The sequence below is a fragment of the Colossoma macropomum genome, unplaced genomic scaffold (assembly GCF_904425465.1).
Source record: "Colossoma macropomum unplaced genomic scaffold, Colossoma_macropomum, whole genome shotgun sequence".
NCBI lineage: Eukaryota > Metazoa > Chordata > Actinopteri > Characiformes > Serrasalmidae > Colossoma > Colossoma macropomum.
The window spans coordinates 5,022,447-5,043,900 of NW_023494791.1; the positions used below are offsets into that span (position 1 = coordinate 5,022,447).

General features: G+C 40.2%; 3 protein-coding genes across 4 annotated transcripts in view; 1 reads left to right on the forward strand and 2 right to left on the reverse strand.

Moving 5' to 3' along the window:
* Window positions 1-3,192: 3,192 nt before the first annotated feature.
* On the reverse strand, window positions 3,193-12,338 carry wdr92 (WD repeat domain 92). The gene is made up of 8 exons (XM_036573689.1): window positions 11,821-12,338; window positions 8,412-8,512; window positions 7,648-7,778; window positions 7,074-7,175; window positions 6,852-6,967; window positions 6,445-6,579; window positions 4,747-4,844; window positions 3,193-3,580 (listed from the first exon to the last, which is right to left on the reverse strand). The coding sequence occupies exons 1-8, from the start codon at window positions 12,004-12,006 to the stop codon at window positions 3,373-3,375; spliced, it is 1,077 nt and encodes a 358-aa protein (XP_036429582.1). The 5' UTR covers window positions 12,007-12,338; the 3' UTR covers window positions 3,193-3,372.
* A 1,239-nt stretch (window positions 12,339-13,577) lies between these two features.
* Window positions 13,578-19,241, forward strand: pno1 (partner of NOB1 homolog). Its single transcript, XM_036573691.1, has 7 exons — window positions 13,578-13,894; window positions 15,799-15,948; window positions 16,058-16,141; window positions 16,809-16,869; window positions 16,959-17,076; window positions 17,751-17,821; window positions 18,940-19,241. The coding sequence occupies exons 1-7, from the start codon at window positions 13,697-13,699 to the stop codon at window positions 19,005-19,007; spliced, it is 750 nt and encodes a 249-aa protein (XP_036429584.1). The 5' UTR covers window positions 13,578-13,696; the 3' UTR covers window positions 19,008-19,241.
* Window positions 19,242-19,262: 21 nt separating this feature from the next.
* Window positions 19,263-21,454, reverse strand: part of ppp3r1a (protein phosphatase 3, regulatory subunit B, alpha a) — a 34,812-nt gene continuing 32,620 nt past the window's right edge. For both annotated transcript variants that reach the window (XM_036573693.1, XM_036573692.1), the window contains one exon: window positions 19,263-20,879. In XM_036573693.1, coding sequence (XP_036429586.1) covers window positions 20,832-20,879 — 48 coding nt within the window. In that variant the 3' untranslated portion in view covers window positions 19,263-20,831. The remainder of the gene's footprint in view (window positions 20,880-21,454) is intronic.

Genomic DNA, 21,454 nt, shown 5'->3' on the forward strand with positions numbered 1-21,454 from the left:
GAGTCTGCATGTTCTCCCCGTGTCTGTGTGGGGTTCCTCCCACAGTCCAAAGACATGCAGTCAGGCCAATTGGAGATACTATATTGCCCCTAGGTGTGAGTGTGTATGTCTGTCTGTCTGTCTGCCCTGTGATGGACTGGCGACCTGTCTGGGGTGTATCCTGCCTTCCGCCTGATGACAGCTGGGATAGGCTCCAGCACCCCCGCGACCCAGGCAGATAAGTGGCTTAGAAGATGTGTGTGTGTGTGTGAAAAAAGCATTTTGTGCAGTGCTACATATGGGCTTAGTTCCATACATCATGAATAAGTTTGAAACTATCACAGTCAAAACCACTAAATATGCTAAATATACTAAAATATGATTATGAGAGGATCACGACATGGCAACAGGAAACTTAGAGCTGCTCAAATCTAACATGGTGGTGGCATGTTAGTTGCGCTGGTGCAAGTGGATCAGACTCAGCAGTGCTGCTGGAGTTTTTAAACACTGTGTCCACTCACTGTCCACTCTATTAGACACTCCTACCTTCTCAGTCCACCTTGTAGATGTAAAGTCAGAGACGATAGCTCATCTGCTGCTGCACAGTTTGTGCTGGTCATCCTCTAGTCCTTCATCAGTGGTCACAGGATGGTGTTGACTGGATAGTTTTGGTTCTCAGTCCAGCAGTGACACTGAGGTGTTTAAACACTCCAGCAGCACTGCTGTGTCTGATCCACTCAGACCAGCACAACACACACTAACACACCACCACCACGTCAGTGTTACTGCAGTGCTGAGAATGATCCACCACCTAAATAGTACCTGCTCTGTGGGAGTCCTGACCACTGATAAACAGGGTGAAAGGGGGATAACAAAGCATGCAGAGAAACAGATGTACTACAGACTACAGGGAATATAGGCTTCTATGTTAACTACATTAGCATTGTAGCTCCAGGGCAAAAGTAAAATGGCTCATAGACTAGGTACTCATTTCTCACATTTGATGCTCATCGTAGTTCATACGGATGTATTTCAGGTCCACGATGCGTACATTGAGCTGGCGAACCTGCTGGTGAAGACTGACCCTCTGGCTGCTGTGGACGTTTACAGCAGGTTCCCCTTGAAGCCTGTTAATGAACAGACGTTTGATGACGCCTTCATTACAGGGGAGATTGTTCGTATCCTCATGAAACAAGAGCTGTTTGACCACCCACAACTGACCTCTAACCTGATTGCCTATGGAAAAGTCATGGGGCTCAGTAAGTTTCTGGGCACTTTTTCTTCTTAACAGAAAAAATACAAAATCTTTCAGGCTAAATCTACATTACAGCCTTGTTTCTTTCATGTGTCAAGGTCATCTCGGCAGTCACACCATTTAAAGTGATGCTTGCTGTCTGTGCTGTGTAGCTTTGAGACTCTCGCCCCTCTCTGTAGTGCCTCTGTCATTCTCACTGAGTCTGTGTCTCTTTTTTTAAGGTTGCCTTGAAAAGTACATTGACATACTGGATGGGAAGTTCATGACCAGCCTGCTGAAGACTGTTTACGCAGGAATCCATGACAAATCAGTGGATGACGAGGACCTTCAAGAGTTTTTCAGATTTAAGTGCTGGATATGAACTTTCCAGCACTTAAATGGAGTCACAAGAGTTGATGCCATGTAAGAGACAAAAATCTGATGAGTGTTTTTTAATCTTAAATACATTCATTTAAAGCTTAACATTAACATAGAACATGATTTATTTATAGCTATTAAAAAATATTTTTAAAGTATATCATCTAAGAACGTGCATTTTTACCTTTATAGACTGTTATTGTTTCACTTTAAATATCAGTAAATAAGTCATTTTAACATTAGTTCTTCTTCATGCCCTAACGTCTTTTTCCACATTAACACTACATATTTTAAATATGACACAGTTTAATACAGAAACATTAATTTTAAGAAATACATTTTTCTGTCCTTGAGTTTTGCTTTCCACTGTGTCACATCAGCTTATTTAGTATTAAAAATAATATTCTGTTATCATTTAAGCCTTCACAAAAGCTATGCTCAAAAGTACTTTTATTCAGCATTAATTGTTTGTTGTTTTCCATCAAGCATAACATGCCCAAGTTTTTGTTTTAGATTTTTGGGCATTTCCACACAAAAGACGGGTAACCTGCTTTTAAAAAAACGAGTTGGAAGGTGTCTAACCTCGTTAACAGGGAGTTTGATGGCCAGTAAAAATATTTCACTGTGTCACAATTTCAATAGGATGATGATGATGATGATGTACTCCCCCAAAAATGGTTATTAAGGTAGGAAAACTGTGAGAGCCATGTGTACCTGAAACTGTCCAAAACACGAGGGGAAAAAAGTCAAAATAGCATGTCCATTTGGCACTGATCTTGAGGACACTGGGCCTCACTCTCCAGTATCTTCCTAAGTTTGTTCTTAAACTTGTTCTTTAGAAAGGTCCTAAGAAAAAGTCTACGTCAGATTCATGACGTGTTCTTAAACCACAGAACTGTTCTCACCTTTGTGCTCTTAATAGTGTGTCGATTCTGTTCTTACCTAAGAACAAATCCAAAAAAGAGAACATTGGTGAATGTCAGAATCTTCGCTCTGACAAAAGAATTGCGTAAATGGGTTTACGAAGAAATTTCTTCTTAAGAACGGTTCGTGAATGAGGCTCAGTGTTTGTATTTGAATTTATTGGCTGGGTTTAGTCTAAATACATTGAAACATACAGTCATAGGCAGAAGTTTGAACACTCAAGGTCAAATTACGTTTTGTTGATTTTCTATATTCCAAGTTAAAAAAGTACATCCTCTACAGAGAACACACATAAGCATGTGAAAATCTCTACAGGGAAAAAAAACTTAAATATGGCATTTTCTTCAAATGTTAGTGCACAGTTATCTATTTATTTGTTGATTTTATCTTGTTGGGAAAAAAATAAAACAATGTGCCAAAACTTTTATTTTTCCCCAATGTGTTAAATCCTGCAAAAAACAGTAATTGTGTATTAAAATGTGCAGAAGTGTGTCTCTGTAGAGGATGTGTTCACTTATTCTCACAAAACATAATTTGACCAGGGGTGCCCAAACTTTTGCATATGCCATATCTCAGCATGAGTGTGGGAAAGTATCAGAAATTAAAAAAAATAGAAACAAGTTAAAAATGAGAATTCTGCGTGTGCAACTGAAGAAAAACGTACCATGTCACGTCACTACTGTGTAAAAATTCATTTAATAATTCCAAACAATGTCAGAAAGAAGTTTGAAAGAACAGAGACACAATACGTCTCTAAACTGAGGCTTCAAGTCTGTTTGCATATTAAGTTGATTGATTTTGTGTGGAAAAAACACACAGAGGAACTTCATACAGGTTTCGAGTCACAGGCTTTTTGCTCAGACTCTGTTCAGCTTGGTGACGATCAGGACTCGCACAGACTGGTCGAAGGAAGAACACACACACAGGCCCTGCTTGTCCGGACTCCAGTCCAGGCTGGCGATGGGTTGTGTGGACAAGTTGACGTTCTGCAGGAGGTTAAGCGTCCCAGCCACTCCTCTGTCCACCCCGTCTGTGCCCTTTTCAGTCCTCTTGGCTGGATACTCACTGCAGCAGGTCAGGACAGTTACAGCGTCAATATAAAGCAGTGCTGGACCAACTGCACCTCACAAAAAGTCTTAAATACATTTTATTTGATCTAGATTTTTTGTTTTGTTGTTTTAAACGTGTTCTTAACGTTAACAGAAATGTTCGTTTATTTCTATTTATGTTATTTCGCCATAACATCATGGGTTTTTCACTCGTTTTTCACTGCTCGTTAAGGAACTATAATTTGGTGAAGGAACTGCGAACATTAAAACATATTAAACGCCGCGTTCACGGCCCAGTTTATTAATTTATTACTTTATTTATTTAACTGTTGTATTAAAGCAATAGAACACTCGAGGAGTGTGTTATCGCCAATAACATCACGACTGTGATTTGGTCGCAGGCACGAGCCGTGATGTTATTTCACGATAACACACGCCCTCTCGTGTTCTTTTGCTTAATTACTATATTACTGCACTGTATTTTGTTGCATCTCTTTCAGGGCCCCACTGTAAGTGGGCTAACCAGCCCTGTATGATAAATAATAAGTCAAAATAAATACATTCTATGTGTGACACGTCAAGCTGTTAGCATGTATTTGTTGTCATTTTTAATTTCATCTAATCAAGCCAATGTCAGCATGATGGCAAAGTCTGTTGTTGTTTTTTCACCTGCACGGTCTCAATTAGCTACAACAACTCAGTCCAGCTTAGCAGCACGGCATTTTAAATGAAAACTCAGTGTTATTTATCAACTCTTAATAAACATTTCAGCAGTCTGATGAGAATAAATTATGCCACGTGTCAGGCTCCAGTCCTTGTGGGCCAAATCACTGCAGACTTCGACACACTGCCTCATTAAACATACCCGATTCAGCTCATCAGCTAACTAGCAAGGCCTTCATGAACTGAATTCACAGTGTTAGATGAGGGTAAACGCTGATCTCCACAGCACTTTGGCCTGGAAGGTCCCCAGGTTAGCATGTATGATTTAGGCATTATGTCAAACACCGAGTTGTGCCACAGTTTCTCATTATGTTGAACGGGATTTTTGGCAACACTCTGTAAAGCTTTTCCAACACCGCAGTAGTTGCAATTAAAGAACCCATTTGTGGGCGGAGCCTGGATAGACCAAAATGATAAAACACTCAACTTTCTAAAACTTTTTAGCACTGATCGACTTACTATTTCCATAAATGCAGGTTGCCCGCTCCACCTGCCGTCATGAAGATGTCTCGGTTTTGAGGCAAATGCTTCACTTGCCATACTGTAGATTTATGGGCCTAAAAGCAAAAAAACAAAAGAACAAAGAGTAAACGAGTGTGCAGGTAAAAGGTTCACAAGACATGGTGGGCTGAGTTTTCTGAAGCTTTATTTCAGGCTTTCTGACTAATAATCTGTAAGATAAAGTAAATCAAATCAATCAGTATTTTATTTTTCGCATGTCACTCCTTAAAAAAAAAAGGCTCATATCATTTTTATTCTTGAACTGTATTGTCCCCCTGAGGTCCACTTATGAAGTTTTTGTACTAAAAACAGTCAGTTACACATTTTTTCAACCCCTCCGTATCGCTTAGAACTAAACAGGCTGTCTTTGTTGCTGGGCCTTTAAAGTTGATATGTAAATAATATCTGCTCTTATTTGATGCCCTGTATTGTGCCTAGTAGTGGGCAGTATGGAAAATATTTTTATCATGGTATAATTAAGATTACGGATGGTTTCAGTATATATTATGGTATAGTGTATTTATGTATTATTGTTGGATGATTAAGTAAATGTTTTTTATAGACTAACAGTGATCTTTTATTCTGGATGCCCTTTCACTTTTTATAAGAACCATATTTAACAACTGAAGTAAATCTGAAACATTTTTATGGGACGAAACAGTAAAAACAAAAATGAACAATACAAACAGATGTCACTATTGCTTTGTAACCCTGACGAGATAAAGGCGAGTGTATATAAAGCCCACAGAATTTAGTAAACATTACAGCTGTTCACACTATCAGTTTTAGCTGAGAAGCTGTGGAGGCGCTCGGCTTGTAGGCAGAGACTACGATGTCGCCTAAAGTCTGAGCGAGGAGGACCGTAGGCGGTGTACACAGAAAGCCAGCTGGTCTCCATGCTAGGCTAAAGGCTAACAGCTAACCCCAAGAGACTGGCTTTTCCTTCCACTCTCTGTTCCCCTGTTAACTCACCAACTCATTACAGTCTGATGTCTGGTCCTCTGACAATAAACTGGACTAACTTACCTCAGACTGCAGCTCACCACACAGGAGGAGAGGGAATCTGTGTGTTTTGCACTGTTTATACGTCGCATTATCTGCATTTATTTGCATACCGGTGTAACAGTAAAGACACAACTAATACCTTAAAAAGAATTTCAGCCGGTTTATCAGATGAACTGATAGTTTGCCAACTACTAATTGTGTTTTATTGTAAAAGCAGCCTAGGCTGAAACTGCTGTAGGCTGAATAGGTGGATAAGTGTGAGTGTGTTTGTTTCCATGACATCATCAAAACAACAAATTTAAAATGGGCACAGCTCAGTTTCTTTATATGGACTGTATGGAGTCGAAGGTAAACTGTACATTGTGAAACTTTAATAATGTTTACAAACTACATCAGACACTTTTATTTATGTCAGCCAGTTCAAACAGTCTGATATATGAGCAAGAGTTTTTAGTCTAATCCGTTGCACAAGTTTAATAGGAAATTCACGGATTTTATTAAAAAAAAAAACAAAACATTCCACATAATACTTAAGTTATAATCTTTCTTCAATGTCTACAACACAAATGTACAACCAGTAAACTAACACGTCTTCTGTGTGTTTATATGAAATGTTGTAGCGGTTTGCGGTAAATATGGAAAAATATATACCTTTTCAGAAACGGATGCAAAGCCTTTGGTCGGGTGCTGAGTTCTCATGTCAAAGACGTGGAATTTGCCCTCTAAAGATGTCGCCACGAGTTTGTTCATACTTATATCCTTCCTGTCAAACTCAACGCTGCACACCTATCAGAGGCATAAAAAAATCATTGTAATTCAGACTGTCAGGACCTCAGAATTCACAGACACGCACTGTCTCAGTGTGTTTATCATCAACAAATTTTAAAATGATTGTTACATTACAAAGCTCTACAACACATTAGCACTGTTTAATGAGCAAAGACTGTATATCTGTCATAGCCAGGTGTGCTACATGATTCATCAACTCACATGTATGAAGGAAAGCGAAAAGAAATCTCTGAAAGCCAATCAAGGCACAGAAACCTGCTGCCACTTACGCCATTTTTAATGTTCTTCTCCCATCGCACAGACATATTTCGGAGGTCAAACAGCTTGATGTCACCGTTGTCGTAACCAGCACATACACAGCGGTCCTGATCATTGAAAGCGTGACCTTTTAACAAAATGGAAAAAAAAAATTGGCATTAAATTGAATAAAATGTTTTTGGCTTTTTTGGCATACTTTTCATGCATTTATTGGATATACTGTAAATACATACCAAAGGCAACTGTCCAGCAGTCTCTCTTGGTTTCCCCTTCAGCTGGCTCCATGTTTGCCACAGGCGTGTCTTTCTGCCTTGGGTCCCACACCTTCACTGTACCTATAAAAACAAGCCCACAGAATATGCACATTTGGCCACAAACTGCCACCACAAACATCCCTCTTGACAGTAATTGCACACTTACCGTCTCAGCTTCCTGTAACGATTTCTGGAGCGCCGCCTCTGATACCCAACCCTCTAACCCTTTAGTAAATATTATAGCTGTTCACACTATCAGTTTTAGCTGAGGTGTTGCCTAAAGCAGCTGGCTGAGCGAGGAGCACCGTAGGCTGGTCTCCATGCTAGGCTAAAGGCTAACAGCTAACCCCAAGAGACTGGCTTTTCCTTCCACTCTCTTTTCCCCTGTTAACTCACCAACTCATTACAGTCTGATGTCTGGTCCTCTGACAATAAACTGGACTGACTTACCTCAGACTGCAGCTCACCATGCAGGAGGTGAGGGAATCAGCGTGTTTTGCACTGTTTAAACTGCCACCACAAACATCCCTCTTGACAGTAACTGCACACTTACCGTCTCGGCTTCCTGTAACGATTTCTGGAGCGCCGCCTCCGATACCCAACCCTCCAACTCCATCAATGCTGTTTACTATTTCTTTGTGGGCTTTCACCGAGTACACCGGCACCTCTGGTGCTTCCAGATTCCTGGAGAAGCAATTCAAATTTAAGTCTGTGTGTTACCGAAAACCCAGGATGGTGAAAGTAGAAACACTGCGTTCACACTAGCAAGTGGCAAGTCACGTACGTCATCCCAAAACTGTCTCTTGCGGTGTTTGAGGCCACTCGTGTTGTTGCGTGTGGACATGCACAACATCCAGCTTCCGACAAAAAAATTGTAAAGCGCTTTTCCACTGTATGGTACCGGCTCGACTCGACTCTACTTGCCTTTTTTTGGTTTTCCACTAGGCAAATCTGGTACCTGGTACTGGGTACTTTAATAACTACATTTAAAATAAATTAAAAAATTTAAATAAATACATTTAAATCAGATGTGGCTAACAGTCTAATTTATGTGTTTAACAGTTTGTTAAACAGCTGGCCATCCAATCACTTCTGTTTCCACCTATAATGTATATATTTGGAGGGAAAAAGCCGTATAAATATGAGGCATAGCCTGACCACTTTCATTCAGCAGCTACGACATCCGAGTTTGCTAGACTCTTGGCAACTGCTGTTATTTATACACCCACAGGAAATGACTGGATGCTTGTCGCTCTGTCGCCTCCTAGTGTAAACGCAGGGTAAGACTGGAGACAAATGTAATTAATTTGAACATACCACACATGAAGATTGCCACCAAAGTCGCCTGTGGCCAGATGCCTCTGCTGGAGAGATGTAGCTCCAAACGTTCCACATTTTATTGGCTTAGGTTTCTCTATCTGAAAGACAGAAATCAGTACATAAACACAGCGTCTATTAATGCAGCTCTCTGCTAACATACAGATTTGAACACACCTGATTTGATTGGATGCACCTGAATCAGCACGTTTTATAATCTAAAAGTCATTCTATAAAAAAACAGGATGAGAAACAGTGATGCCTGTCGGTGGAGACTTTCGAGAGCACCCTGGACGGCCGAGAAAACAAATGGATCTTCGACCAAAGTCTCTCATTTCCTCTCACTAGAAACCCAGATTACCAAACTGAAGCTCTTATTTTGGACAGAAGATACAGTTCAGTGAAAAATATAACTACGCTTGAAAGAGTAAACAAAGAAAGAGGAAAGTCAGCAATAAGATGGATGGATGAACAGGCTATTAGGAAGCCTGAGGACCCAAACAGAAGACAAGTGTCTGGAGAAAAACAACCCACAAGGTCATCAGGAGTCAGAAACGACTTGGTGACACTTAATAGTAATAATAAAAGGACATTCTGGTCTGAAGTTTTGTGCTTAAATGCTTGAACGTTGCTTCTAGGAGCAATATAAGGAGCGAATTTGATGCCTATGAAGGAAAAACAACCTAATATTCTATAAAGTAGTTTGGGCAAAGCTGCATCAGTGCAAATGGTTGCTACTTTGAAGAGTCTGAAATCTTTTTGCTATTTCATACACCAACATAATACTGAAGACTGAAAATACTCATGGGAATCCATGTTACTCTGCAACAACATCAAAGTGTGGGCAGAAAAGGAAAACCCAAGACATAACATTAACAGTTAGCCTCCATTCCAGCACGTTATGCACTTAGAACCACTGGATCTCACTTATTAAATTAGTTTCCACATGAGAAGATAATAAGATGGAAGTTTAAGCAATAAGTTACAACTCAAATTTCCTCCCACAAATCTTTGAGAACATTTTAAAGTCAAATCAGTGTAAAACAGTATAATTATAATAACAGAATAATTACTTAAAATAACACTTAAAATACAATTTTGGGAGGTTTGCTTTACTAATTTGTTAAATTTATTAATACAAATCCAGTAACTCACACTATTTCTTGTATAATCATTAGTTACTAAGGTAAATCTAGTTAAGATCAGTTTGTTTGGATAAATCCTACAGACTGAAGAGTCTTGAGCCCCAAAAGCTTCCCTGCATTGTCAGCTGTTTTGTTGGTTTCTGTTAATTAACACTTATTTTTCTACTTTATAAACATAATCCCTTTCGTAAAGTGTTATATTTGTGTCAGAGCGTACTCTCGTGATAAATATGGAGTTTTAGTGCATTTTACATGTTTGTTATTCTCACCATGAAGGCCTTCTATGTTCAGGTTTATCAGTTCAGCCTGGGGCCCTGAACACTAACGGAGCGGCAAACATGCATTAAAGATATTAAAGCTCCTCATAAATGATGATTCCAGTCTTATTTAAGCCTTTTATTCATTACTGTACAAACACAGTCCATTTAAAATAGTGGAGTTATTTTAATTGTTGCCAAAACATTACATAAATTCAGATTCACGTTAACCTAATTCAAAAAAAGAAATTTTTTCTAACCCAGAACTTGAAAAAAATGGCTCTTCAAGGGTTCTTTAGTAAAGGCAATGGTTCTATTTAGAACAATTAGTTCTATATAGATCCATTTCATGCTTAAAGGGTTCTTTGCATGGTGAAATGGTTCTACAGATTGATGGAGAATGTGCTGATGGTTCTATAAACAGCCTTTTTGAAAATCAAAAAGAGGTTCTGCTACTGTTACGATGTCAAGCTTGTACACAACGGAAGAACACTTTCTGGTGCTCTGTAGAACCATGTACAACACATTCTCCATCAGTCTGAAGAACCATTTCACCATGCAAAGAGTAATTTAAGCATGAAATGGTCCTATATAGAACTTAATGGGCCTTTTTCTTAAATGTGTTCTTGAGAAAGGTCCTAAGAAAAAGTCTACGTCAGATTCATGACGTGTTCTTAAAGCGCAGAACTGTTCTCACCTTTGTGCTCTTGAGTGTGAGTAGATTCTGTTGTTGCTTGAGTCCCAAGAATCCCAAATAAAACACTGTTGAATGTCAGAATCTTTCTGAAAACTGCATAAGTGGGTTTTAAGAAGAACTTTCATCTTAAGAATGGTTGGTGAATGAGGCCCATTGTTCTAAACAGATGGCCTTCACTGAAGAACCCTTGGAGAACCATATTTTTTAGAGTGTAGAGTACTGTTAGCTCAATGGACACTATGTAAAATGAATGGGCTAGTTAACCTTACTAACTGCAGAGGTGTTGATCACTGAAACCTAGAAAGCAACTACACTGATCAGGCATAATATTATGACCACCTCCTTGTTTCTACACTCATTGTCCATTTAATCAGCTCCACTTACTATATAGGTGCACTTTGTAGTTCTACAGTTACAGACTGTAGTCCATCTGTTTCTCTGATACTTTGTTAGCCCCCTTTTACCCTGTTCTTCAGTGCTCAGGACCCCCATGGACCCTCACAGAGCAGGTGCTATTTGGGTGGTGGGTCATTCTCAGCACTGCAGTAACACTGACGTGGTGGTGGTGTGTTAGTGTGTGTTGTGCTGGTCTGAGTGGATCAGACACAGCAGTGCTGCTGGAGTTTTTAAACACCTCAGTGTGACTGCTGGACTGATAATAGTCCACCAACCAAAAATATCCAGCCAACAGCGTCCTGTGACCACTGATGAAGGTCTAGAGGATGACCAGCACAAACTGTGCAGCAGCAGATGAGCTATCGTCTCTGACTTTACATCTACAAGGTGGACTGACAAGGTAGGAGTGTCTAATAGAGTGGACAGTGAGTGGACACAGTGTTTAAAAACTCCAGCAGCACTGCTGAGTCTGATCCACTCGTACCAGCACAACACACACTAACACACCACCACCACGTCAGTGTTACTGCAGTGCTGAGAATGACCCACCACCCAAATAGCACCTGCTCTGTGAGGGTCCATGGGGGTCCTGAGCACTGAAGAACAGGGTAAAAGGGGGCTAACAAAGTATCAGAGAAACAGATGGACTACAGTCTGTAACTGTAGAACTACAAAGTGCACCTATATAGTAAGTGGAGCTGATAAAATGGACAGTGAGTGTAGAAACAAGGAGGTGGTCATAATGTTATGCCTGATCGGTTTACAGTTTACAGTGCAGGACGCTGCCGTTTTCCTGTTGCTATGACAACGAGGCGCGGAGAGTTTTCTAGAAATCAGCTGGTTGACGGTAAACAGTAAACAGCAAACAGAGCCGTCAAAAACATCAGAAACATTAAAAAGTGGACGAAGCTCGCCTCTTTCACCAGCTGGGCGTCTCCGTGCTGGACCTCGTAGATCTGCAGGACTCCGGTTCCTCTCGGAAAGTTACCCAAACACACGAACTTGGCGCTGCAGGGAATCCACCTGCAGTCGAACACGGTGTAGTTCAGACTCTTCTGGATGTGAGCGATAATCTGCGGCTTCTCCAGAGGCGCCGACATGCTGGATACAACGGGATATCCGACAAAAATGAGACCAAACCGCTGAAACCTGCTCTAAATCTCACATCACAGCTCCACTCCGACTGACCGAGCGGGGTCCATCGGCGCAGGGAGAGCCGTTCGCACTGCTGCCTGATCTCTCGCCCACGATATGCGCGAACGTTACTGTTAATTAGGCTTTACGAAGAAACCCTGGTCTGAACACATTTACCAATCCATTACAATATTACTCATATGAGTCAGGCAGGTTTATTGTATATGTTTGCGTTGATGTGGCTGTTTATTCGCACTCTGTCCCTGGCCGGACAAGTGGTGCCGAGTTTGCTGGAGTCGACTCCGACTCGCGACTCCTGCCGCTGGAATCGACTCCTCGACTCGGTTTTAACCAAGACAGCTCCTGAGCCGGTGATCGAGGCAAGTCAAGTCAAGAGGCTTTTGTAGTCATTCCATCCGTGTACAAATACACAGTGGAGTGAAATTACGTTCCTCCAGGAACAACACGGTGCAACATTCCACATAGCAGGATTTCTCAGTTTAGCTAGATAATTTAAACCCAAAGTCAAGCCTGTCCAATAGAAAAAGAGCTAAGGGGCATTCCCATTGGACAGTCCTCTTTGGGCCTAAGTTATCTGGCTAACTAAGAAATCCTGCTTTGTGGAACCCCCCCTGATCGCTTGAGGATCAAAGCCGTTGTAGAGTCTGGCAGTGATGGCACGGATGCTCCGGTACCTTCTGCCAGACGGCAGCAGTGGAAAAAGTCAGTGTGAGTGATGGACGGGATCGTCCACAATGCTGGTGGCAACAGAGATTGAACCATCCTAAATTCAGTTACCATATAGCTACGGATTATATCGATATATGAAGAAAATTCTGTTTATTTCACCAAATGAGGTCTGGAGTGATGACCTGATAAAAACATTAGCTACTATGGTCAGAATTCTTTGAAATGGGACCATTTTCAATTCTGTGAGAAAGAGAAAGTTGGATGTTCTGTTCCTCATGATGCTGAGGTTGGCTTCGCATTCCACTTTTCAGGTCCACCTTAAATGATGCAGCAGTTACTTCAATGAAGCGCAGGCACCAGGATGTAACTGCAGAGCCATTTAAGGTGGAACGGTAATCTGAATAAGATGGCAAATAAGGAGCGAATCTCAGCTTCATCCTCTTTTCCACAACTCTCTGTCAAAAAATTTTGGTTTTTGGTTTTGTTTGTTCCTAATCAGGGTTTATTGCGATTTTTTACACACTGCTCCATCAATTACAGAGAAAAACGAGGAGTCGACTCCAAGCAATTCGACTCTTAGAGTCGTTGGCCGAGAGTCGACCCCGACGCCTGGACGTGCTGGAGTCGAGAACCGATTCTTTTGGATTCGACTCCCTAGATAGCTGTTCGCATTCCTGCCTGATCGCTCGCCCAAGATATGCACTACTGTTATCGAGACTTTAGCCGAGGGAATTTTGGTCTGAACTCATTAACCGGTTCATTACAATATCACTCATATTATCCAGGAGGATTTATTCTATTTTTGCGTTGACACGGCTGTTTACTCGCGCACTAGCTCTGCTCAGACGAGGCTGAGGTCCTCTCAGTATAATGGCCGCGGCCGCATGTAGGAGATAAACAGTCCCGCTGGAGTATTTTGGACGTTTTTCGTTAATTTTGAGTAATTAATCACCCTTTATCTTCACAATGGCCGCTGCCGACAACACCACATCTGAAGTGACCGCTGCTATGGACTGTGAGGGCGGAACGGAGAGTTTCGAGAAAGTAAAATCGAAGAAAAGTCAGAAGCGCAAACGCGCCGCGGCTGAAGCGGAGATGGAGAGTGAAGACGCGGCGGCGCCGAAGAGACCGCAGTTCCCCCCCATATCGGGGGACAGACTCACGGTAACGGACAGTCATGTGTTAAACCGAATATAGTTCACACTTTTAATGCCGTGTAAATTAATGTAACTTCAGCTTTCTGGAGGCGCAGCTGGCTTTAAAGCCCTCCACGTGTCTCTCCGCGCATGCGCGAAACCCAGCTGATTCCCACAGTGAACACGTGAACGTGGCCTTTTTGTCTAATCAATTATACAGTTTAAAGAGGAATTCGTTGATTTTTGCACACATAATTCAGTCTTTGGGATGTAAACAGTGTCATTCAGAGTGGTTTGAGGTGAAATGATTCACTTTAGATGAACTTACTGCTTCAGGATTGTTTACAGTGGTGCTGATAGGAACCAGAAGTCACAATGTCTACAACACGGAGCTCTTCAGACGTCTGGTTCCTACCAACACCACTGTGAACAACTCTGACTCAGTAAGGTTCTTTATCATGAGGGGCTTCTAAGAGTTTAACCCTCGTTTTCACTGTGATGCGCTCCTAACTGCAGTCACTGGTTTTCACTGGTAACAGAGACTGATTTTCATTAATCTGTTTCTCATTAATACTCTGATAGGACTCTAACAGTAGTCGTCGGCTGTCATTCATAGATAAACCAGTGACAGACTGGCTTCTTTTTAGTTTTTCTCTGTTTTCTCTGACAGCGACGACATTTAAGTCGTATTCTCTGTTCATTTTGGTCTTGTTATTGTTTTGCTGCCTGGTGTGGACCAGAGGAGGATGGGTTCCCCTTTTGGGTCTTGGTTCCTCTCAGTGCTTTTTCTTCCTCTGAGGGAGTTTTTCTTGCCCTTGTCTTGTTCAGTGAGGTTTGAGCTCTGTAAAGCTGCTTTGAGACAACAGCTGCTGTTAAAAGCTCTATATAAATAAACTTTGACTTGACTAGAACGGAGCATTTCACATTAAACTACTCTGAATGACGTTTTAACATCTCAGCCATTGACTTATGCAACAAATGTTGAAAAATGAGTAGAATTGACCCTTTAAGTGAGTTTTGGCCCCAGATTTTCACTTAAACATGCTTTTAAGTGACTAAATCTCTTTAGGGTAATGTTTAAGTGGAAAGCGAAAAAAATGTCCATAATTGTAAACGAAGTTTAAGTTGTGCCACTTAAATAAATGATTAAGGTGTTAGTAGGGATGGATGCTCACCTGCTACACATAGTAAATAAGTGAAGTTGCACTGAAAAAAACTTCACCACAGTAGAGGTCATTGATCTTAGGACACTTGGCCAAATAACATCACACTGAGATCTAAACAGAGGTCCATTCCCGACAGATAGAGGAGAAAAAAACACGCATCATTTGTTTTTTCCCCCCCTTTTTTTCTGGAAGCAAAATGTTGAATTAGTATATCAAAATAATGTCTTTTGTATATTGACTAAATGTTGATATTTCTAAATAATGACTTATGTTGACATAGCATATCATAATTATGGCATTTTCCTGATATTTTGAGATACTACATCAAGGCATTGAATATTTGGAGGTTTAATGATTGAGTATCAAATTAGAAAAATTATTTCAGGATGTTAATTTAATATTACAAGATAAGTCATTCTTGACATAGTAAGTCAATATTTTGAGAAAGGAATTCATTATTTTGACATAGTAAGTCAATGTTTCAGCTTCAGTAAAATAAGTGATTTTGACATACAAAGTTAAAAGTTTGAGAAAATAAGTCAGAATAAGTTATTTTGAAATGCTGCTGCCAGAAATGGAAAAGCAGAAAAAACAGGCATTTTTTTCTCCTCTACCTGGCAGATATGAGCTTCCATAAGTAATCGTTCCTGCAAGAACTTTCTTCAGCCTTCAGTTATTCCCTCAGTGTTGGCCGTCTGTCAAGATGTGTTTCTAGCCACATCAGCTAGTTCTTGATGATTTAACTGTGTTTTGGTTTGTTTTTCAGGGAGGTGCTGTCGAAATGAGGAAAATACCCGTTCCTCCCCACCGATACACGCCTCTGAAGGAGAACTGGCTCAAAATATTCACCCCCATTGTTGAGAACCTACAACTTCAAGTCCGATTTAATCTCAAAACAAGAAACGTAGAGATTAAAGTAAGAACAAAGAATCTCAGTAATTAACGTTGTGATAAAGTGCTTTGTTTTGTTCTGAATGCATGTTCATGTTGTAACTCCCTCCTTTACTGTTCCTGTGTTTTTACAGACATGCAAGGAAACACAGGATATTGGTGCTCTGACGAAAGCAGCAGATTTCGTAAAGGCGTTTGTTCTAGGATTTCAAGTCGAGGTGGGTATTTAAACAGTATTGTGCAGGTTAAACAGGGTGATTCAAAAAGATTCATCCGATTTCAAAGTGCCATATTTTTACAACCGTGAGGCGCTGAGGAACCAATCACATACTAATTGAAAGAGGGGGTCATAGAGTTTCTGACTGTCAGTGGAAGATGGCTCCCTTCAGTCTGAGAGGAGATGAGACCCCTGAGCAGAAAGCGTTCTGCGTTCTCCACTTCAATAAGAGTGAATCCGTCATAACTGTGCAGTGTGATTTTCGTGGGCAGTGAAGCTCCAACAGCTCAGAGCGTTCGTAGTTGGTTCCACAACACTGGATGATCTCCGAAATCGCACTGAAAGAGCCGTGAGTGCAGCGACACCCGACATGCTCAATCCAGTATGGGATGAGTTTGACTATGGCGTTGATGTTGTCTGTACAGCTGGAGGAGGTTCATACTGACACCTTGTACAATTACATAATAAACTTTATGCTCATTTAAACCATTTACAGTTCACTGCATTGATCTGTAATGATTTACAAGTGAAATAAATCCTTTTGAAACCGGATGAATCTTTTTGAATCACTCTGTATTTAAAACAGCTCTTGATTATGTAATGTTAGCTGCCCTGTTGGAAGCAGCAGTTTTCTTCATATCAGCACTAACCTTATGAATATCCTACAGGACGCTCTCGCGCTCATCAGATTGGACGAACTGTTCCTGGAAACATTTGATGTCACAGATGGTAAATTTATACCCAGTGTTTTTTCAGAGGAAACGTTATTTTTAATTTGTAAATGTCTCATTATAATGTCTGCATGTATTTTGTTGCAGTTAAACCTCTCAAAGGAGATCACTTGTCTAGAGCTGTTGGTAGAATAGCAGGCAAAGGAGGAAAAACGAAATTCACCATTGAAAATGTCACCAAAACCAGGATTGTCCTTGCAGACACGTGAGTGCAAACGTTTATCTTGAACCTCCACTTATTCACTCTTGATTTTAAGGTGTTTTTTTTGTCAAGACAAATATAAATGACCAATGGTGAACATTATCAGTTTAAAGGGTAAGTATTGTGGAAAACCGAATATTCCTAGTTTTTCTGAAATAAAAGTTTCAACACATACTGCTCACTGTCCAGTCCACACAGTCCATATATGGAAAATATATGGTGCAAAGCTGCAAAAACCTAAAAAAAAAAATCAAAATTGTGATGTCACACAATTTAACCTATTTACGTAAACACACCAATTCAGCACTTCATATAGCAGTTTAGCTCTAACTTACAACTTATATATTATAAGGATTGTTTCAGCCTGGACTACATTCTGAATGAGGGCAGCGAATTAGACCAGAGCTTATTTACATATTTTAAAGGCACAGTAACAAAAAAAAGTCTGAGATGTTTTAAGATTATCTTATTCTAAGATAATTCTAAGAGATAAGAGGATGGAAACGGTCATGTTAAAATGAATTATTACTGTTTTTGCTAAATAAACCCAAACTAACATTGTAACTGGACCTCAAAGGGGGTGTAAGATGGAAGAAAAATTAGGTTGTGGGTCCTTTAACAAAAACATTTGCATAGCATAGACTAAGATTTGTATCTATTCCTTTTATATTTTGCAGGAAAGTTCATATATTGGGATCTTTTCAGAATATAAAAATGGCACGGACAGCGATATGCAACCTCATCTTGGGTAAGTGAAGTAAAAGGTTGATACTTTGGGAGTTTTTCCGCTGCACACTCAAAAACAATAATTTGTCCCAAACATGCATCAAACAGAACTTACAGTTCCAGTTCATTTTCTGCCTACATGACTGGCTGAAACCATCATAAACAGAGATTAACAATCATTTTTAATTTAGTTTATTCTGGCTAATTAGTGGCTTTTCTTGATAAATATAGCTTAACATCTTGACTAATACAAAAAGCTAGAAGCGCTGTGAAATGGAAACTGAAACTAGGGGAGCGATGCCCTGTTAAACAGCAGGAGGCGCACTCACAATGGGCTTCATTCACCAATATCTTCCTACATTTTTTCTTAAATGTGTTCTTGATAAAGGTCCTAAGAAAAAGTCTACGTCAGATTCATGACGTGTTCTTAAAGCGCAGAACTGTTCAGTTCTTTGTGCTCGAGTGTGTGTAGATTCTGTTCTTCTAAGAACAAACCCCAAATAAGAGAACATTCTGTAGAAAACTGTGGCTTTAAAGAAATTTCCTAAGAACGGTTTGAGAATGAGGCCCAATTTTCTTAACTTCTGAGTTGATTGTACTATAATTTTGTTGCTTTTTTAACAACAGTTGTTGTCTAGCTAACATTTTTTCATGTTATTTTTATTACATGATTAAGTTTCAGCTGTGTGCGTATCTCTGGTTGCTTGGTAACAGATATAGCACTTGATTATCAGCCTTGAATAAGTAGTTCAGGGTTTCCCAACTTGAGAAGATGTAAAATAAGCTATAACTCCTAAATAAAGAGGTTTGCTTCTGTAATAGGAGTGAGATGTAACAGGGAGACTTTGTCTTCACCTGGAAAAGTAAAGAATTTGTTAAACTGTTGTTGGCTTCATTAGCAAAAGCAGAAATAGAACATCTTTGAGTGCCATCACGTCCTGTTGATGCCAACCTTGAGCAGCTACCAAAAACCATGAAACTGGAACCTTTTGTCCTGGGCAGACAGCCAACAGTTCCAGTTCTAGTTTTGCTACCAAAGGTTCTGGTATTCGTGCAGTGGAAAAATGGCCTTTGTTTGAGTGTCATGGGTGCTGGAACAAACAGCAGGAACTGGACTGATGTTTCTTTTTGCCCCAACAGGGAGCCCGCCATCAAAGGTGTATGGGAACATTCGGGCGGTTGCCAGTCGTGCAGCTGAGAGATTCTAACGCTGGTTGGAACCATAACGTGCTGAACAGCTCATGGACTGATACAGAAATGTGGCAAATTATAGACTTGCGGGAATACCGGCCTGAAATCGACCGACTGGACTCGTCCAGTCATCTGAAGACTTGTCTTTGATTCGTATGGATCACTTCTCACTAATTGCTATGAACATTCACTCACTGAGTATAATTCAGAAAACATAATAAAAAAATAAACCACATACCACTGGAAATGAGGCAAGTTGTGAATTCAGTAAGAAAGATGGTATTTTAAAGATTTATTCATTTTCATACAGTATCCCACAGTAGGCAATATAATGCAGCATGCACTGTGGACATCCCTCACCCAAAACGGGGTGATTTTCAGATGTCGACTCATGAGTGAAATACCCATTCTGTTAAAGTGGAGTGAAATTAACTTTCTCATATTAAAGATGAGTCTTTTAATCTAAAAAAGAAACCTCCACGCTAATTATACAAGGTATTCTGCTTGAATGAATACGTCTCAAGTCAGTTCAGTGCCACTTTCGCAAAGAACTAATTTTGTTTATTTATTCAAGAATATCATCAGTTACCAGTTAACTAAACTTCGGCAACATTCACGACTCTCAGATCTGTGATATTTAACATCGTAACCTAAGTGTAAACAGTAGGAGTGCTGTAAATCGGAAAACATGCAGAAAGGAAAATGTGCATGCAAGCACTGGAGAAGCTCTGAGGGTTTCAGGACGCAGAGAGTTGCGATTAAAGAAAGATGAAGATGCACAGAAACGGGTAAAGAGGCAAAACCTTATTTTCAGCCAAACTATTTAGTCTCATCATGCCAAAATCTTAACGCTATTAAAGAGGTTACGCAGTTGACTGTTTGGGTGTGTCGTATTTAAATTACAGTGCACAGTTCTTCCAGATGGGGGCATCACGAGTAAAAAATTAAATGTACTGTTAACGATGATAAAATCTCAGACATTATTTAAACGAACAGTGCTGCCTGCAGATAAACTGTCAACATCTATTCAGTACATCTTCCCAACTGATGGGAGAACTGAAACACTCCTAATGAAATAGTGACTTTTAAAAAGACGTTGCCTTAAATAAGACGTTTAACCATATGTAAACCATAAATACAGCTGTTTTCTTGGCATCTGTTTCTACTGGACTGTCTCACTGAGTTAAACAGAAGAGAGTTACTCTGCAATAATATAAACATTTATAAATAAACATTCTATCACAATAAAAAATGCTATTGTGGAACATGATTAAATGCAAGAGACGAACATCTCATATCACAAAATGTAAAATGGAAAAAAACTGTTCACTTGAAAATAAAAACTGCATCAAAACAGAATGCAATTCAAACCAGATTCCCCTAATAATAATAATAATAGGCAGTATTTCTGTCTGGTTTCAAGGTTCTGCTTGGCACATTATAACCTACTTCTGTACTGAGATTTTGATTTTTATTTTCCTCCTTTGAAAGCCGTCTATATACTTGTTTAGAAAAAAAAACAACACAGACAATAAATATTCCAAAAAATTAACCATTACAAAACAAAAATGAACAAGCCAACTCGTCTTCCCGTCTCCGGATAAAGATGCTCTAAGTCGTTCTTCAGTCAGTAAAGTGCTACACCAGGTTATTGAGAGGACTAGAGTTCAATAACACTTACACGTTGGCTTCACCAGGCTCGTGTTAGCAAAAAGGTAGCTTCACAGAGTAAATACTTCCGTTGAAATATAGAGAGCATTTGCTGGATATCTTGAGCAGATCGTCAGAGATGGAAAGGAAAGCGCGTGTTGTGGGGGGGGGGCGGGGGACTGGCTGGACGCTCACACGTCCACTACCATCTTTTTGTGTATGTCGAGACCACCGACAACCTGCAAGAGAACATGAGAAGCTCGTCAACATCCTACCAAAACAGCCGAGGAGCGATTTTCTCTGCAGAATAATCTTCCCCACCTTCCCAAAATAAAAACTCATCACATCTTCAGGTTTAACGTGAACGGCATGCTTATCATTTAAAAACAGTGAATTTTGAAGGGTAGAAGTTTGCGTGTATGTAAGTGTATCAGAGGTCATTTGAAGCAAGGGATGATTTAGGCCCAATCCCATCTTATTTTTACCCCTACCCTTGTTTTCAAGTGTCTCCTTGCCCCTTGGAACTGAGTTACAGGGGTTAGTAATTGAAATCTTCCCTATGAAATGGGACCCTCAAATAAAAAGAGCATCACTTCATTAACAGCTACCAGCGCTGCTCTGTAGGCGACCCTGCCAGTCTGCAGTGACAGCAGAGGAGGGTAAAGTTCAGCTCCTCACTGCTGGGCTTTAGTTACATTTATGGCATCATATGCCTTCAAAGAGGGGGGCAATTATTTATTATCACCCACCCCTAATTCTTCAGTGATATGAAGCTGAAGTCAGATATTCACCAGCTTCTTGTTCAAAATTTCAC

Coding starts and splice junctions, on each gene's coding strand:
- wdr92 (XM_036573689.1), bottom strand. CDS start 12,006: ATGTCGGCGCCTCTGGAGAAGCCGCAGATTATCGCTCACATCCAGAAG. Junction 7,779..8,411: donor GGTGGCAATCTTCATGTGTG/GTATGTTCAAAT, acceptor TTGCTTCTCCAG/GAATCTGGAAGCACCAGAGG. Junction 7,176..7,647: donor CGTTACAGGAAGCCGAGACG/GTAAGTGTGCAG, acceptor TTGTTTTTATAG/GTACAGTGAAGGTGTGGGAC.
- pno1 (XM_036573691.1), top strand. CDS start 13,697: ATGGCCGCTGCCGACAACACCACATCTGAAGTGACCGCTGCTATGGAC. Junction 15,949..16,057: donor CAAGAAACGTAGAGATTAAA/GTAAGAACAAAG, acceptor GTGTTTTTACAG/ACATGCAAGGAAACACAGGA. Junction 16,142..16,808: donor TTCTAGGATTTCAAGTCGAG/GTGGGTATTTAA, acceptor AATATCCTACAG/GACGCTCTCGCGCTCATCAG.